Source organism: Mesoplodon bidens, assembly GCF_964165515.1.
Source record: "Mesoplodon bidens genome assembly, chromosome: 9".
Classification (NCBI taxonomy): Eukaryota; Metazoa; Chordata; class Mammalia; order Artiodactyla; family Ziphiidae; genus Mesoplodon; species Mesoplodon bidens.
This window is the reverse complement of record NC_138166.1, coordinates 46,315,247-46,332,755: the sequence shown is the minus strand read 5'-3', so window position 1 is coordinate 46,332,755 and position 17,509 is coordinate 46,315,247. Positions and strand designations below refer to the sequence as shown.

Below are 17,509 nucleotides of genomic sequence, written 5' to 3'. Positions count from 1 at the left end.
TAGGCTTAGGTTTTTCTTTTTCTCGTTCCTTCAGGTATATAGTTAGGTTTTTTTATTGAGGTGTTTCTTTTTTCTTAATGTAGTCATTTATCACTATGAACTTCCTTCTTAGAACTGCTTTTGCTGCATCCTCTACGTTTCGGTGTGTTGTATTTCCATTTTTGTTTGTCTCAAGATATTTTTTGATTTCTTCTTTGACCCATTGGTGGTTCAATTTCATGGTATTTAATCACCACATATTTATGAATTTTCCAGTTTTCTTTTTGGAATTGATTTCTAGCGTAATAATACCATTTTGGTTGGAAGAGATGCTTGATATGATTTCAGTCTTCTTAATCTGTGTCCTAACATAAGATCTATCCTGCAAAATGTGTCATGTGGGCTTAAGAAGAATGTGTACTATGCTGCTTTTGAATGAAATGTTCTGTAAATGTTTGTTAAAGTGCATGTTACACCAGATGGACTTGAATGTTTTCTTACTGATTTTCTGTCTGGATTATTTGTACATTGATGAAAGTATGGTATTAAAGCCCCCTACTATTATTGTATTTCCTGTTTTTCTCATTAGATCTGTTAATATTTGCTGCATACATATTAAAAATGCCATTCTTTTTTGGATGGACCCCCTTTTCATTATACAGTGACCTTCCTTGTCTCGCTTTTAGTCTTTGTCTTAGTCTGTTTTATCTGATGTAACTATAGCTACCCCAGCTTTCTTTTGGTTTCCACTTTCATGGAATATCTTTTTCCACGTGTCTGTTTGTGTCCTTAAAGCTGAATTGAGTCTCTGGTAGGCAGCATATACTTATGTCTGTTTTTTTTAATCCATTCAGCTACTCTGTGTTTTTTGATTGTATAATTTAGTTCATGACATTTAAAATAACTGTCGATAGATATGGACTTACTCTTGACAGAGAAGCAAAAGCTGAAAGAGTTCATCACTATTAGACCAGCCTTACAAGCTTCTTTCATAGAGATACTGACAACCTGTGGCAGGGCAATGGGAGCATGCCAGGATGGTGCCCACCTATTTGCAGATCCTCAGTGCTGGGTTGGGGTTTATGGGGAGATTGTGTCTCAGCCTCTGTTACCTTTTTCAGTGTGGATTTTTTCTTATTTACCCAATATGTAAGTGTCATGCAGCTAGTTTCTGGATTTTTTTCACAGGAAGTTGTTCTATGTATAGCTGTAGATTTGGTGTGTTTGTGGGAAGAGAAGAGTTCAGGAGCCTTCTTTGTTGTCATCTTGAACTGGGACCTCCTCCTCACACTTCTGTGTGAAATGCATTTCTAGTTTTCTCAGGAAACATAAGAATTTAAGATAAGCATTAGATTGTTACCTTAATTATTATAAATTATACCCCAGTGAAATGTTCTAAAATTTTGTATACTTAAATTTATAAGTGTAAAATAATGAAAATTTCCAAAATATAGGAAGAAGAAAATTGTATAAAATACATTCATGTATCCACCACCCAGATTTAACAAATACTAACATTTTACAGTATTTGCTTAAGTCAGTCTTTTAAAAAGCAAATAGGGGCTTCCCTGGTGGCGCAGTGGTTGAGAGTCCGCCTGCCGATGCAGGGGACACGGGTTCGTGCCCCGGTCTGGGAGGATCCCACATGCCGCGGAGCGGCTAGGCCCGTGAGCCATGGCTGCTGAGCCTGCGCATCCGGAGCCTGTGCTCTGCAAGGGGAGAGGCCACAACAGTGAGAGGCCCGCCTACCGCAAAAAAAAAAAAAAAAAAAAAAGCAAATAGAATACTAAAAGTACAGCTAAAACTTTACCCCAGTCTTTTCCTTGAAAAACAGGAAGGGGGAAATCAGTATCCTGACATTGGTGTCTGTTGTTTCCATGCTTGTTTTCATACATTTTGAACATATGTATATAACTCTAAAGAATATATATTTTCTACACATATGGTCATACTATATAAGTTTCTTTTAGGATTTTTACTTTATGGGTCCTTTTCAACAATCTGACTACTGTATGCCTAGGTGTGGCTTCATTTTGTATTTATCTTGCTTGGGGCTTGCTAAGCTTTTTGAACCTGTACATTTATTTTTCAAAAAAATTTTTGCCTCATTTTCTTCTGGGATTCCATTAAAACACAGTTTTGACATTGTCCCACAGATAATTGATCTTAAGTTCATTTTTTTTAACATCTTTATTGGAGTATAATTGCTTAACAATGGTGTGTCAGCTTCTGCTTTATAACAAAGTGAATCAGTTATACATATACATATGTCCACATATCTCCTCCCTCTTGCATCTCCCTCCCTCCCACCCTCCCTATCCCACCCCTCTAGGTGGTCACAAAGCACCGAGCTGATCTCCCTGTGCTATGTGGCTGCTTTCCACTAGCTATCTATTTTACGTTTGATAGTGTATATATGTCCATGCCACTCTCTCACTTTGTCACAACTTACCCTTCCCCCTCCCCATATCCTCAAGTCCATTCTCTAGTAGGTCTGCATCTTTATTCTTGTCTTGGCCCTAGGTTCTTCTGACCAATTGTTTTTTCCTTTTTTTAGATTTCATATATATGTGTTAGCATATGGTATTTGTTTTTCTCTTTCTGACTTACTTCACTCTGTATGACAGACTCTAGGTCCATCCACCTCACTACAAATAACTCAATTTCATTTCTTTTTATGGCTGAGTAATATTCCATTGTATGTATGTGCCACATCTTGTTTATCCGTTCATCTGTTGATGGACACTTAGGTTGCTTCCATGTCCTGGCTATTGTAAATAGAGCTGCAGTGAACATTGTGGAACATGACTCTTTTTGAATTATGGTTTTCTCAGGGTATATTCCCAGTAGTGGGATTGCTGGGTCGTATGGTAGTTCTATTTTTAGTTTTTTAAGGAATCTCCATACTGTTCTCCATAGTGGCTGTATCAACTTACTTACATTCCCACCAACAATGCAAGAGGGTTCCCTTTTCTCCACACCCTCTCCAGCATTTATTGTTTGTAGATTTTTTGGTGATGGCCATTCTGACTGGTGTGAGATGATATCTCATTGTAGTTTTGATTTGCATTTCTCTAATGATTAGTGATGTTGAGTATCCTTTCATATGTTTGTTGGCAATTTGTATATCTTCTTTGGAGAAATGTCTATTTAGGTCTTCTGCCCATTTTTGGATTGGGTTGTTTTTTTGATATTGAGCTGCATGAGTTGCTTGTATGTTTTGGAGGTTGATCCTTTGTTAGTTGCTTCATTTGCAAATATTTTCTCCCATTCTGAGGGTTGTCTTTTGGTCTTGTTTTCCTTTGCTGTGCAAAAGCTTTTAAGTTTCATTAGGTCCCATTTGTTTACTTTTGTTTTTATTTCCATTTCTCTAGGAGGTGGGTCCAAAAGGATCTTGCTGTGATTTATGTCATAGAGTGTTCTGCCTATGTTTTCCGCTAAGAGTTTGAGGGTGTCTGGCCTTACATTTTCGTTTAATCCATTTTGAGTTTATTTTTGTGTATGGTTTTAGGGAGCGTTCTAATTTCCTTCTTTTACATGTAGCTGTCCAGTTTTCCCAGAACCACTTATTGAAGAGGCTGTCTTTTCTCCATTGTATATTCTTGCCTCCTTTATCAAAAATAAGGTGATCATATGTGTGTGGGTTTATCTCTGGGCTTTCTATCCTATTCCATTGATCTATATATTTCTGTTTTTGTGCCAGTACCATACTGCCTTGATTACTATATCACTGATGAACATAGATGCAAAAATCCTCAACAAAATACTAGCAAACAGAATCCAACAGCACATTAAAAGGATCATACACCATGATCAAGTGGGGTTTATCCGAGGAATGCAAGGATTCTTCCATATATGCAAATCAATCAACGTGATACGCCATCTTAACAAATTGAAGGAGAAAAACCATATGATCATCCCAATAGATGCAGAGACAGCTTTCTTTTTTTTTTTTTTTTTTTTTTTTGCCTTACACGGGCCTCTCCCTGTTGTGGCCTCTCCCGTTGTGGAGCACAGGCTCCGGACGCGCAGGCCCAGCGGCCATGGCTCCCAGGCCCAGCCGCTCCGCGGCATGTGGGATCTTCCCGGACCAGGGCACGAACCCGTGTCCCCTGCATCAGCAGGCGGACTCTCAACCACTGCGCCACCAGGGAAGCCCCAGAGACAGCTTTTGACAAAATTCAACACCGATTTATGATAAAAACCCTCCAGAAAGTAGGCATAGAGGGAACTTTCCTCAACATACTAAAGGCCATATATGACAAACCCACAGCCAACATCATCCTCAATGGTGAAAAACTGAAACCATTTCCACTAAGATCAGGAAGAAGACAAGGTTGCCCACTCTCACCACTATTATTCAACATAGACTACTATTATTCAACATAGTTTTGGAACTTTTAGCTATAGCAATTGGAGAAGAAAAAGAAATAAAAGGAATCCAAATCAGAAAAGAAGTAAAACTGTCATTGTTTGCAGATGACATGATACTCTACATAGAGAATCCTAAAGATACTACCAGAAAACTACTAGAGCTAATCAATGAATTTGATAAAGTAGCAGGATACAAAATTAATGCACAGAAATCTCTTGCATCCCTATACACTAATGATGAAAAATCTGACAGAGAAATTAAGGAAACACTCCCATTTACCATTGCAACAAAAAGAATAAAATATCTAGGAATAAACCTACCTAAGGAGACAAAAGACCTGTATGCAGAAAATTTTAAGACACTGGTGAAAGAAATTAAAGATGATATAAATAGATGGAGAGATATACCATGTTCTTGAAGAATCAACATGGTGAAAATGACTCTACTACCCAAAGCAATCTACAGATTCAATGCAATCCCTATCAAACTACCACTGGCATTTTTCACAGAACTAGAACAAAAAAATCACAAATTTGTATGTAAACACAAAAGACCCCAAATAGCCAAAGCAATCTTGAGAAAGAAAAACGGAGCTGGAGGAGTCAGGCTCCCTGACTTCAGACTATACTACACAGCTACAGTAATTAAGACAGTATGGTACTGGCACAAAAACAGAAATATAGATTAAGTTCATTTTAAAAATATTTTTTACTTTCAGGTTGGATAATTTCTACTGACATACTTTCAAATTGTTTGAATCTTTCTTTTCTCATCTCTAGTATGCTGTTAAGCCCATTCAGTGAGGATTTTAAAATTTCAGATAACTGCATTTTAGAGTTCTAGAGTTTTCATTTGGTTCTTACAGTTTCTCATTTTCTGCTGAGATTTCTCATCTATGCATTTATTATGACATTTTCTTTTATGTATTTGAACATAAATAATAACTGTTTCAAAATCCTTTGCTGCTAGTTTTAATGTCTGAACCATTTCAGGCATTACCTTTTCTCTTGATTATGGGTCACATTTTCTGTTTCTTCATGTTTCTTGTAATTTTGGATTTTTTTCTGGACACTGTGAATGATAGATACATTGTAGAGACATTATTCCACTATGTTCTTCCAAAGTGTATTGATTTTTGTTTTATCAAGCAGTTAACTTGGCAGAACTCAGATTCCAAGCTCTGTGTCCCCCTTGACAAGAAGTGTCTATTTCGTTCTTTTTGCCTTAGCTGGGCTTCAGTCTGTCGTGAGCATGCTTAGTTAAGGGGTTAGCCAGAGATTTTGGCAGAGTTTATTTGCAGAATTTGGGGTTCCCCTTTTGTAGTTCTTTTTCTGAGATTTCCCTTTCTTACTTTCCAACTGCTGCTGTTCTCCCACATTGTGCTCTGAGTCCTCAGTAACCTTGCAGCACCAACTGGCATCTTCCCTCAGAAAAAATGCCGTAAAAGTGGCAATCTAACCCTGTGTTCCCTGCCATTCTCCATTCTGTCAACTCCTTTCTACTTTCTGATTTGGTTGCTCTCCAGTGTCTTGGGATTGTTGTTTGATTATATTTTGTGTAGACTTTATGTTATCTGCAGGAGGGTTGGTCTGATAGAAGGTACTCCACTATTAATGGGAGTAGAACTCCTTGCATAGCTTTTTTTTTAATGTGGTAACAATACATATAACGTAAAATTTACCACTTTAGCCATTTTTAAGTGTACCACTCAGGGGCATTAATTGCATTTACAGTCTTGTTCATCGGTTACCACTGTCTATACCCAAAACTTTTTCTTACCCAAAATCTGTGCCCCAAAAGCAGTACATCCCCACTCCCTCTCCCCCAGCCCCAGGTGTCCTCTATTACACTTTTGTCTCTATAAATTTGCCTGTTCTACATATTTCACATGAGTGGAATCCTGCAATATTTGTTTTTTTGTGTATGGCTTATTTCAGTTTTAGCATAATGTTTTCAAGTTTCATGTGTGTTGTAGAATGTATCAAATTCTTTTAAAGTGTGAATAATATTCCATTGTATGTTCATACCACATTTTATTTATTCATCTGTTGATGGATATGTTTCCACATATTTGCTGTTGTGAATAATGAATGCTGTTATGAACATGGATGTACAAGTATCTGTTTGAGTTCCTGCTTTCATTTATTTGGGGTATATACCTGTAAGTGGAGTTGCTGGATCATACAGTAATTCTTTAACTTCATGAGGAACTGCCAAACTGTTTTCCACAGTGGCTATACCATTTTATATTCCCACTAGCAATGTACAAGTTTCCAGTTTCTTCAAATTCTCACCCATATGTGTTATTTTCCTTTTATTTATTGTCTATTATTATAGTCATCCTAGTGGGTATTAAGTGGTATCTCGTGATTTGGATTTTCATTTCTCTAATGACTAATTATGTTGAGTCTCTTTTCATGTCCTTGTTGATGGTTTATATATCTTTGGAGAAATGTCTACTCAAGTCTTTTGCCCATTTTTTGAGTTGTCTTTTTATTGTTGAGTTGTAGGAATTCTTGACATATTCTGGTTATTAAATGCTTATCAGACATATAGTTTGCAAATATTTTTTCCCATTCTGCAGTTTCTTTTCACTGAGTGTCTTCTGATGCACAAAAGTTTTTAATTTTGATGAAATCCAATTTATCTAGTTTTTCTTTTGTTGTTTATGCTTTTGGTGTCATATCTTAGACTTGTTGCCAAATCCAAGGTCATGAAAATTTACCTCTGTTTTCTTCCAGGAGTTTTATGGGTTTAGCTCTTATGTTTGTTTTTCATCCATTTTGTGTTAATTTCTGTATATGGTGGGAGGTAGGGATGCAGCTTTACTCTTTTGCATGTGGAAATCCAATTTTCCCAGCATCTGTTGAAGAGATATTCTTTCCCCCATTGATGGACTTGACACCATTGTCAGAAGTGAGTTGGCCATATATGTAAGGGTTTATTTCTGGATGCTCAGTTCTATTCCATTGGTCTATATATATCTACCCTAAAGCCAGTAAGTTTTGAAATTGGGAACTGTGTATGCTCCAACTTTGTTTTTTTCTTTTTCAAGATTGTTTTGGCTCTTCAAGGCCTCTCATTTTCATATGAATTTGAGTATTGGTTTTTCTATTTCTACAAATGAATAAATTTTTTAACTTGCTTTTTGGATTCTGATTATTTTAGAGATTTATTCATGTTAATATCGACATTTAATTCACTTAATGGGTTATAAAGAAGTGTCTAAATAAACACTTTGTTTATTAATAAACAATGTTTTGCTTTTATAAGGAATGCCACAATGAACATTCTTTGAATGCCTCTTGTCCACATGTTGGAAAGTGTCTTTAGGACAGTAGTTCTCAACCTGGGCAGTTTAGCTTGCAAGGAAACATTTGGCAGTCTTTGGAGACATTTTTGATTATCAAGACTGAGGAGGGGTGCTGCAGGCATCTAGTGGGTAGAGACCAGGGACACTATTAAACATCCTACAATGCAAAAACAGATTCCCACCCACTCCATTACAAAGTATTATCCAAATTATACAATTTGTTAATAGTACTGAGGTTGACAAACTATGCTCTGGGGCATATACTTAGAAGTGGAATTTATAAAGCCCTAGGGTGTGTGCAATTTTTTGGTATTATATGAAATGGGTTTCTGTAAAATGTGACAAAGATATTATTTCCAATTCAAATAAAGGTTTGGAATATCTGAAATTAAAGTTTCTTTGGTGATGCTGGTATCTAACAGTTATGAGCAATTTAATTATCTTAAACCAGATACAATAGCAGCATTATCCAGAGTTAACTAATTTGTTTACTTACCCAGAGGGTGCACATAATTTAACTTCATGAACTGAAATACAGTGGTACTTCCTGCTTGATTAAAATACTGATTTTAGAGTGAGAATCTGCTTTTAATTAATCTGTGCTAGATAATGGTAGTTGGAATATTAAGTTGAAAGTGAAGACTGAATGAGAGAAAAATTACAGTGTGAAAAATGTAGAATTTTTTTCTGGCAAAGATGGTTGTTAAATATTGAAAGCTTAAAGGTTTGAAAATTTTTTCTAAGTGTGATTTAAATTAGTTTTTAAACTGAAGACAGGGGAATGAACCTAAAGAATTTTGAGACCCACTTTATAAGACCCATGGCTCCCCCTTTGAAAATCTGATGAAAGTTATGGCCCCAGAACTATGTGCATGTTTGTGTACATACAATTTTGTGTATGATTTTTGGGTGGTTTATGCATGCTCCTGAAGCCAATTCATGGACCACTTCTACCTGCCTTGAACCTTCTAGATTTCCAGATTCAGGACTTTGGTAATAAAACTCCTAAAATGCTAAAAATAAGATTATGTATTTGAAATTATCACTGAGTAGTAAAGACACAGCTCTATGTTGTTCGCGTCTTATTTGCCAAATGCACAAGACTCAGTGATAGAGTTCTTTAAGTTCTTCAACATTAAATGAATGAATACAGATCTCATTTTAATATCTATGACCTTCAATTTTTTTCTTTTTACTAGGCATATGCAGCAGTGCTATGGCAACAAGCTAATGAAAACAGACACAATTCAACTGAAAAAGCATGTTTTGGAATCTCCCTACCAGAAGAAAGACTTAATGACTTTCGTGATGAACAAATCGGACAGTTGCAGGAGCTGATGCAAGAAGCCACTAAACCCAATAGGCAGTTGAGTATTACTGAGTCCAGGAAACCAAAATTTTACTCTATACAATAAAGTTTAACAAAGCATTTCAGAGCCCCTTATTTTAACTATCATTGGTTTTTAAAATTTATTTCTTAAGCTTTTAGGCTTTGAGAATGCCTGGTGTTAATGAAATATTCTTTTATCTGGGGATGAATGCTCTTTGTAATATACAGATCAGGATCATAAGTGGATGAAACTTTACATTATTGAAGTAACAGCATTTGAAGGATAGGATTTGTTTTTTGGATTGAACAAGAAAGAATGGCTCTAAAATGGACAAGCTTGTGAAATTTTGCCAAAAATTTTTTTATGTATAAATTCGTTTTAATGCTATTCTTGTTTAAGCATTAGCTTCATGGCTTTAGCTTTATAAGTATATTTATTATGATAATGATTGATAGATATAGAATTCTGAGGTTATTATTTAATTTCCATTTGCATGGAATATCTTTTTCCATCCCCTCACTTTCAGTCTGTATGTGTCCCTGGATCTGAAGTGGGTCTCTTGTAGACAGCATATATAGGGGTCTTGTTTTCATATCCATTCAGCCAGTCTGTCTTTTGGTTGGAGCATTTAATCTATTTACATTTAAGGAAATTATCGATACGCATGTTCTTACTGCCATTTTGTTAATTGTTTTGGATTTGTTTTTGTAGGTCTTTTTTCTTCTTTTCCTCTTTTTTTAAATTTTCTTTTTTTTTCTTTTTCTTTTATCTATTTATTTATTTATTTATTGGCTGTGTTGGGTCTTTGTTGCTGTGTGTGGGCTTTCTCTAGTTGCAGTGACTGGGGGCTACCCTTCGTTGCAGTGTGTGGGCTTCTCATTGCAGTGACTTGTTGCAGAGCACGGGCTCTAGGCTTCAGTAGTTGTGGCATGTGGGCTCAGTAGTTGTGGCTTGCAGGCTCTACAGCACAGGCTCAGTAGTTGTGGCACATGGGCTCAGTTGCTCTGCAGCATATCCCAGACTAGGGATCAAACCTGCGTCCCCTGCTTTGGCAGGCAGATTCTTAACCACTTTGCCACCAGGGAAGGCCCTTTTTGCCCCCTTCCTCTGTTGTGCTCTTCTCTTGTGATTTGATGACTGTCTTTAGGGTTGTGTTTGGATTGCTTTTTCTTTTTTGTGTGTGCATCATAGTTTTGGTTTACCATGGTAAAGCGGTTACCAGGAGGTTTTGATTTAGTAGTCTATATATACACAAGATTGTTTTAAGTTGCTGGTCTCTATTTCAAATGCATTTCCAATATCCTGCATTAGTAACTCTCTTCATGATTGCTGGTTTTGATATATTTGTGTGTGGATGATTTCCTGCCTTTACTGTATGTTTGCCTTTACTGGTAAGCTTTCCCATTCATAATTTTCTTGTTTCTAGTTGCAGCCTTTTCTTTTCCATCTAGAGAAGTTCCTTTAGCATTTGTTGTGAAGCTAGTTTGGTGGTGCTGAATTCTCTTAGCTTTTGCTTGTCTGTAAAGCTTTTGATTTCTCCAACTTTGAATGAGAGTTTTGCTGGGTATTCTTGATTGTAGGTTTTTTCCTTTCATCACTTTAATTATATTGTGCCACTCCCTCTGGCCTGCAGAGTTTCTGCTGAAAAATCAGTTGATTGTGATTTTGGAGTTTTTGCGAGAGGAGGTGAGCTCAAGTCCAGCAAGGTTAGTATTTAAATACCTTGTTATCCTGAAAATTTCATCACTTCTGCTTTAATAATACTTATGATTATTCTTTTAAATGTCCCTTCTCCCTGAGTCATTGTTTATTTACAATGAAAGGTTAAAAAGAAGCTTTAGGATTCAGTATTATACATATTAACATTTGTCTACTAGATTTTACAATGTTTATTAATACATTTCTCTGGTGTTTGTTAATAACAGATGACCCCTTAAATTAATTTGTAGTTACCTTGAGAATCTCATTTATGGCCTAATTCATGGGGAGATAAAAACACTTTCATTTTTTACTTACACTTAAGTCGATTTATACACTGAAAAAAAATAAGCATTTTAGAATGTGACTGGGATTATGAATTTAAAAAAATATTGTACACTAAAACAACTTGCATATATAATTATGTATGTGTACTCTGAGATTCTTTTTTTTAACACTTTTATTGGAGTATAATTGCTTTACAATGGTGTGTTAGTTTCTGCTTTATAACAAAGTGAATCAGTTATATATATACATATGTTCCCTTATCTCTTCCCTCTTGCTTCTCCCTCCCTCCCACCCTCCCTATCCCACCCCTCTAGGTGGTCACAAAGCACCGAGCTGATCTCCCTGTGCTGTGCGGCTGCTTTCCACTAGCTATCTATTTTACGTTTGGTAGTGTATATATGTCCATGCCACTCTCTCACTTTGTCACAGCTTACCCTTCCCCCTCCCCATATCCTCAAGTCCATTCTCTAGTAGGTCTGTGTCTTTATTCCCATCTTACCCCTAGGTGCTTCATGACCTGTACTCTGAGATTCTTAAGTGATCATTTTTCAGATGCAATTGTGTTTATGTCAGCTTTTTAAAAAATTAATTCATATTTGCTCTGTTCTTCTGTCTTGTGCTTTCTCTATGTGTATAGCTGCTGGGTCCCTCAGTCCTTTCTTCTATTCCTTTCTGATCAGTGAGTCTTTTCTCATAAGTCAATCAGTAATTAGTCTTTACATTATAACAGGCTCCAGGAATAAAACAATGAATAAGATAAAGCACTTGCCCTGAAGTTAGTCTTAACTGTGCATTCAGGAACCCTGTTTCATCATGAACGAATATGTTACATCCTCAAACTCTTTATAGTACTATCTTTTTCATCTTCTTGGTTAATAGAAACCTAACACCTGTGAGGACACTGCTGTTTTTTTTTTTTTTGCGGTACGCGGGCCTCTCACTGTTGTGGCCTCTCCCGTCGCGGAGCAACAGGCTCTGGACGCGCAGGCTCAGCGGCCATGGCTCACGGGCCTAGCTGCTCTGCGGCATGTGGAATCCTCCTGGACCAGGGCCCGAACCCATGTCCCCTGCATCGGCAGGTGGACTCTCAACCACTGCGCCACCAGGGAAGCCCGACACTGCTTCTTTGTGTCTTGTGATGTGGGAGGTGGGGATCCTTTAGAACTCACTGTAACATAGAACCCCCTCCTGTTGTCCCTTTCAACACATCACTGTGTCACCCTTACTTAAGAATTCTTTCATTTGTAGTATTTTCTTTTTGGTTATACATTTTCTTGTTCTTTGGTACCTGGCTCATACCTCTTCATCTCATGTCTTGCCATCATTTTGGTGACATTAGTACTAATCTATGTGGTTGACTTGCCTAGTAGCCAGATGGTTCTTTGATGGTTCATTATTCACTTTCACTAATCCAACCACCCATTTTCTTGGCTACACGTAAACCTGCTTTATTCAAAACTGAATAAAGCTCCAATTCTGAAATTATGAATTACTACATTCCATGCTTTTGTCATTGCATCTTAATGTGATTAGTTTTCTACTCCTGCACCAGGGCATTCTTTCAACAAATACTAAAGAACCTTCATATGCCAGGCATCATTTTAGAGACTGGGATACAGCAGTTATCAAAGACAAAATGTCTATCCCTATGGAATTTACATTCTAAAGGAGGGAAACAAAATACATAAATAAAATAGATAGGGTGGTTAGAACTATGAAGAAATAAAGCAAGGACAGAGGATAGAGCTGTGGTTCCCAAAATATGAACTGAGATGCCCCAGGGCACCACAGAGAACCACAGTGGCGCTGCAGGATATTTTTAAATTTTCAGGAAATCACAGCCATATTTATTGGATACCACACAGTTACTAGCTTGAGGTATTTCAGTTTTACTGTTGTATTTCAACATTCTTTTGAATGATGTATCTTTGTAAACCTGGGCTTTAGCAATTGCTGTGAGAAAAGCAAATACCACACAAAAATTAGTGACAGAAAATGTCCAGTATGATTACAGTGTTTGAGAAGCTGTGTAGTGTCCAGTAGGTGCTAAATTGTTTGTTAGTACTTACATGCCTACTGAGTTGTTTGAAGTATGTAGTGAAACTGTTGTGGGGTTTTGTTTTGTTTGCTGTAGGTGTGCTATGTAAATACTGAGACACTAAGAGTGTGGGAACTGATGAAATCAGCAGCATGTCAGAGAGTGGTCTGTAACTGTGAACTCATTAGTCTTTTGACCACTCAGTATGTTCAGTATCATTCCTTTACTGCCTTCATTTCCATCCCAATCTCCCCTAGTTTCTGTGATCTTTCACTTCATCCAGCCATTTAGCAATACCCTCAATGTCACTGTCTCCTTTTCCTTTTACCTCATCTGCTGCTCTCACCAAGGTAACCACTCACTTGCCAAAATTAATAGGGTATTAATCAGTATAAGATTGATATGTTAGGGACTTCCCTGGTGGCGCAGTGGTTAAGAATCCACCTGCCAATGCAGGGGACACGGGTTCAAGCCCTGGTCCAGGAAGATTCCACATGCTGCAACTAAGAGCAACTAAGCCCGTGTGCTGAGCTTGTGCTCCAGAGCCCACAAGCCACAACTACTGAGCCTGCACCCACAACTACTGAAGCCTGTGAGCCTAGAGCCCATGCTCCGTGACAAGAGAAGCCACTGTGGTGAGAAGCCTGCACACTGCAATGAAGAGTAGCTCCCACTCGCCACAACTAGAGAAAGCCTGCACGCAGCAACGAAGACCCAATGCAGCCAAAAATTTAAAAATTAAAAAAAAAAAAAGATTGATATGTTATCCTGTGAGGCTTGATAGTATTATTTACTCTCTCCTGCTTTTAACTCACTCCTGCTTGGTTTGTATACTGCCTAACTCTCCATTAGGTTATAATTTTTCTCATTTTTAAAAAAGTGATGTTCTCTGGGATTTCGTCTTCAGGACTCTTACTTTACACATCCATTGCTTCAGATATTAGCTATACTCTTAAATCTATAAGACCAACCTAAATCTCATTTCTTACCTTCAGATCTGTGTTTAAAATTCTGTTTGGCGTTTTCCAACTCATATTTAAAATTACTTTTCTTCCCTCCTCAGGGAATGAATGATATTAACATATACTCAGTCCAGAATTCTGTAATTTAGCCTAGATTTTCACAATTTTCCTGGAGGCCTCCCCCTCATTATTCAATTCTGACAACTCCATGTGGTGGCTGCAGAATAGCCATAGTTCTCTATCGCTCCTAGTACCCATGCCCATTGCAGTGTGACTTTGCAGTTCCTCCCGTCAGGAATTCCATGTGTTTTAGAATTCCCCAAACCTGGAACTGGCCTTGTTTCTTGATTTGCTTAAAAGAATGTGGGTAATGACAGTATGCCAACTCAGGCTCTAGGCCTCAGAGCCTTGTACACTTCTACCTGCACTACTGGAAACCTACCCAGCTACCATGTGAACAAACTTGGTCTTGTGGAGAATGTGGAGCAGAGATGAAGCCACCCTAGACCAGCCAGCTCTCAGCCAACTGCAGTTACATGAATAAGCTCAGCCAAGCCCAGAAGGACTGCCCGGCTGATCCCAGCCCAAATTGCCAATTGTAAGTTAAATAAATGGTAGTCCTTTTAAGTCACTATATGTTTTGTGGTGGTTTGTTATATAGTTAAAACTGATACACTCTACTGCTTTACTATTTCAGAATCACTACCTTTTCTCTACCTAGTCTGATATTTCAGACAGAATTTTTTTCCTTTTCTGTAGTAAGTTATATATGGCTTCCTTGTCTTTGGCATACTCCTTAATATATTATTCTCCATTTGGCTGTAAACATTGCCTTATTGACATGCAAATCTGATCTAGAGATTGTTCAGTTATCAACTTACCATTGGTGGTGGTGGTTGAGGGGAATCTAGTACAGTTTATAGAAATTGGCAATGTGTATTGAGAACTTTAAAAATTATCATACCTCTTGGACCCATTAACTCTATTTCTAGAATTCTGTCCTAAGGGGGGAGAAATTAGAAATGTGGACAAAGTTTTTGATATAAACGTATTATTAGAATTGGTGTTTAAAAGCGTCAAAATTTGAGAACAGAAATTCCCCAAACATCAGAAAGTTTAAGTGAGTTGTGATAACATGTATAGTCAAACAATTTAAATTTAGATTTACAAAGGGTTTTTAACGACATGGGAAATTACTTGACACTGATAAGCACAAAAAGGATGCTACAAAATAGACAACATTTCACAAAGACGTTAGATTTCCTTTTCAGTAATGTGGCAGACTTTGTTAATCTGAGCATTTCTCCTCGTGAAAATGAAAACTTTTAGGTAGAATATAAAAGCATTTTTGAGAAGCATTTAGAGTTGGCAGTATTCTAAGAGATTAAGTAAATACAAGGCCAATATCTAAGTGAAACTGCTGAAGCCCCTTTGGCTCTGAGGGTGAATTTCAGCTTTGGTTTTGATAGTCCTTTGGAACAGTAGGCAGAGGACAAAGCATACAGCCCTCCAGAGGTGGAGAAAGCCAGCCACTAAGGACTACACCATCAGGGTAAGAGTGAGCCAGAAGCAAACCTGCTCCAGTGTTTGTGCAAAGTGAAGTCACCCCAAATTCAAGTTATCTGGGTGCTAAAACAGGGTCTAATGTATAGCTAATAATAGTCTCAAATAGATGATGGGGAACAAGCAATATTTGAAGAAATCATTGCTGAGAATTTTTAAATCAATGAAAAATACCAGTCCACAGATTTATCCCAAGTGGGATAAATATGAAATCCTCACTTAGATAAACTGCAGTGAAACAGTGGAATGCTGAAGACAAAAACTTGTAAAAGCAGCTAAAACAGAAGTCGCGGATAACCTTCAGAGCTACGTCAGCTAGACTTTTCTTTAGCTGATTTGGGAGCCAGAACCCAGTTGGATAACTAATGCGTGAGCAAAAAATAACTTTCAACTTAAAATTCTATACTTAGCAAATATATTTCAAGAATGACGGTGGAATAAAGACAGTTTTAGACAACGAAGCATGAGCACAGTTGCCACCTGCAGGTTCTTACTAAAGGAAATTCTAAAGGATGTGCTTTGTATAGTAGAAAGGTGATGAAAGAGGAATAAGGGACCAAGATGGTTGTAAATATAGATTAATCTAAAGGAACATTACCATATAGAACAATAATGATGTTTCCTGGGGTTAAGAAATGAGGGATTTAGAAAACAATATGTAAGTTGGCATGGTAGTGATTGGAATAAGTACTCTAAGTTTGGATGGACTGAGAAGAGAATAAAAGTACTGATTAACTAAGTGGAAATGTGATTTCTAGTGTGTAACTCATTTCTGTATAACATGTTAGTGGTTGTTACATAGAAATGAGAATATAACTTCCAAGCTAGTAGAGGGGAAAAATGAAATAGGAAAAAATAATAATTATAAAATAAGGAAAGAGAAAAAACATAGAAGAGGAGATAAGTAGAGAGATAAAAATTGAGAGATATAACTCAAAATGTCAGTAATTATCTTAAATGTAAATGGACTATGTTATCCAGTTAAGGGCAGATTGTTAAACTGGTTAAAAAATGAAACCAATTATATGCTACGGTAAGAGACCACACCTAAAGCATAAAATACAGAACGTTTGAAAGTAAAATGATGGTAAAAGTTATACCAACCGGAAATAAGCTGATGTAGTTATATACATATTTGAAAAAAAATTGATTAAGGCAGAGAGATTGCTAAAGAAAGTAACTTCATAAAATGAAAGGTTCAGTTTACTAGGAGGATCATTTTAAATTGTTATTTACCTGGGAAGTAAGTGATTAAACAACCCCATATTCTAGGAAGCTAACAGTTCCAAATAACCCATGAATTAATCAAGAAATCCTAATGGATCCTAGAATATAAGTGAAACTGAGCACTAGTGGAATACTTAATAAAATATGTGGGTTGTAGCTAAAGTAGTAGTTGAAGGAAATTAACAGCCTTAAATGTGTCTAGCAGAAAGAAAGAAAAGAAAAAGGCTGAATATTAATGAGAGAAGCATCTAACTTAATAAATTAGAAAAACAACATAAAATAATCTCAAAGTAAAGAAGAAAATCAAGATAAGGGCAGAAAATTTTTTTAAAAAAGCATTAGTTCATTCTTTGAAAAAAGACAACAGTGGTAAGTCTGGTGAAGTTAAGAAAAAAAAGCGGGCACAAATAATATCAGGAGTGAATAAGAGGACATAACTATTTATGTGATTTTAAAATATGATATGAGCAACTAAAAACCAATAAATTTGTATCATGTAGAAGAAATGGACACATTTTTAGAAATATATAGCTTACCAAAATAGAAGAATGGTTTTACAGTTATTAATAAATATTCCTAGAAAGAAAACTCCAGGCCTAAATAACTTCTTTCATGAGTACCGCCAAGTATTCAATAAATAAATAATTCCGAGCTTAAAAGACAAGAATGTCTGTCATCACTGCTCTTCAAGTCAAAACTGTTAGTCTCATAATATCATATATGTAGAAAATCTAA

General features: G+C 36.7%; 1 protein-coding gene across 2 annotated transcripts in view; it reads left to right on the top strand.

The window, feature by feature from the left end:
- The window catches only part of SDHAF3 (succinate dehydrogenase complex assembly factor 3), an 89,080-nt gene extending 79,984 nt beyond the window's left edge, over positions 1 to 9,096 (top strand). For both annotated transcript variants that reach the window (XM_081243899.1, XM_081243900.1), the window contains one exon: positions 8,867 to 9,096. In XM_081243899.1, coding sequence (XP_081100025.1) covers positions 8,867 to 9,082 — 216 coding nt within the window. In that variant the 3' untranslated portion in view covers positions 9,083 to 9,096. The remainder of the gene's footprint in view (positions 1 to 8,866) is intronic.
- Positions 9,097 to 17,509: the final 8,413 nt, after the last annotated feature.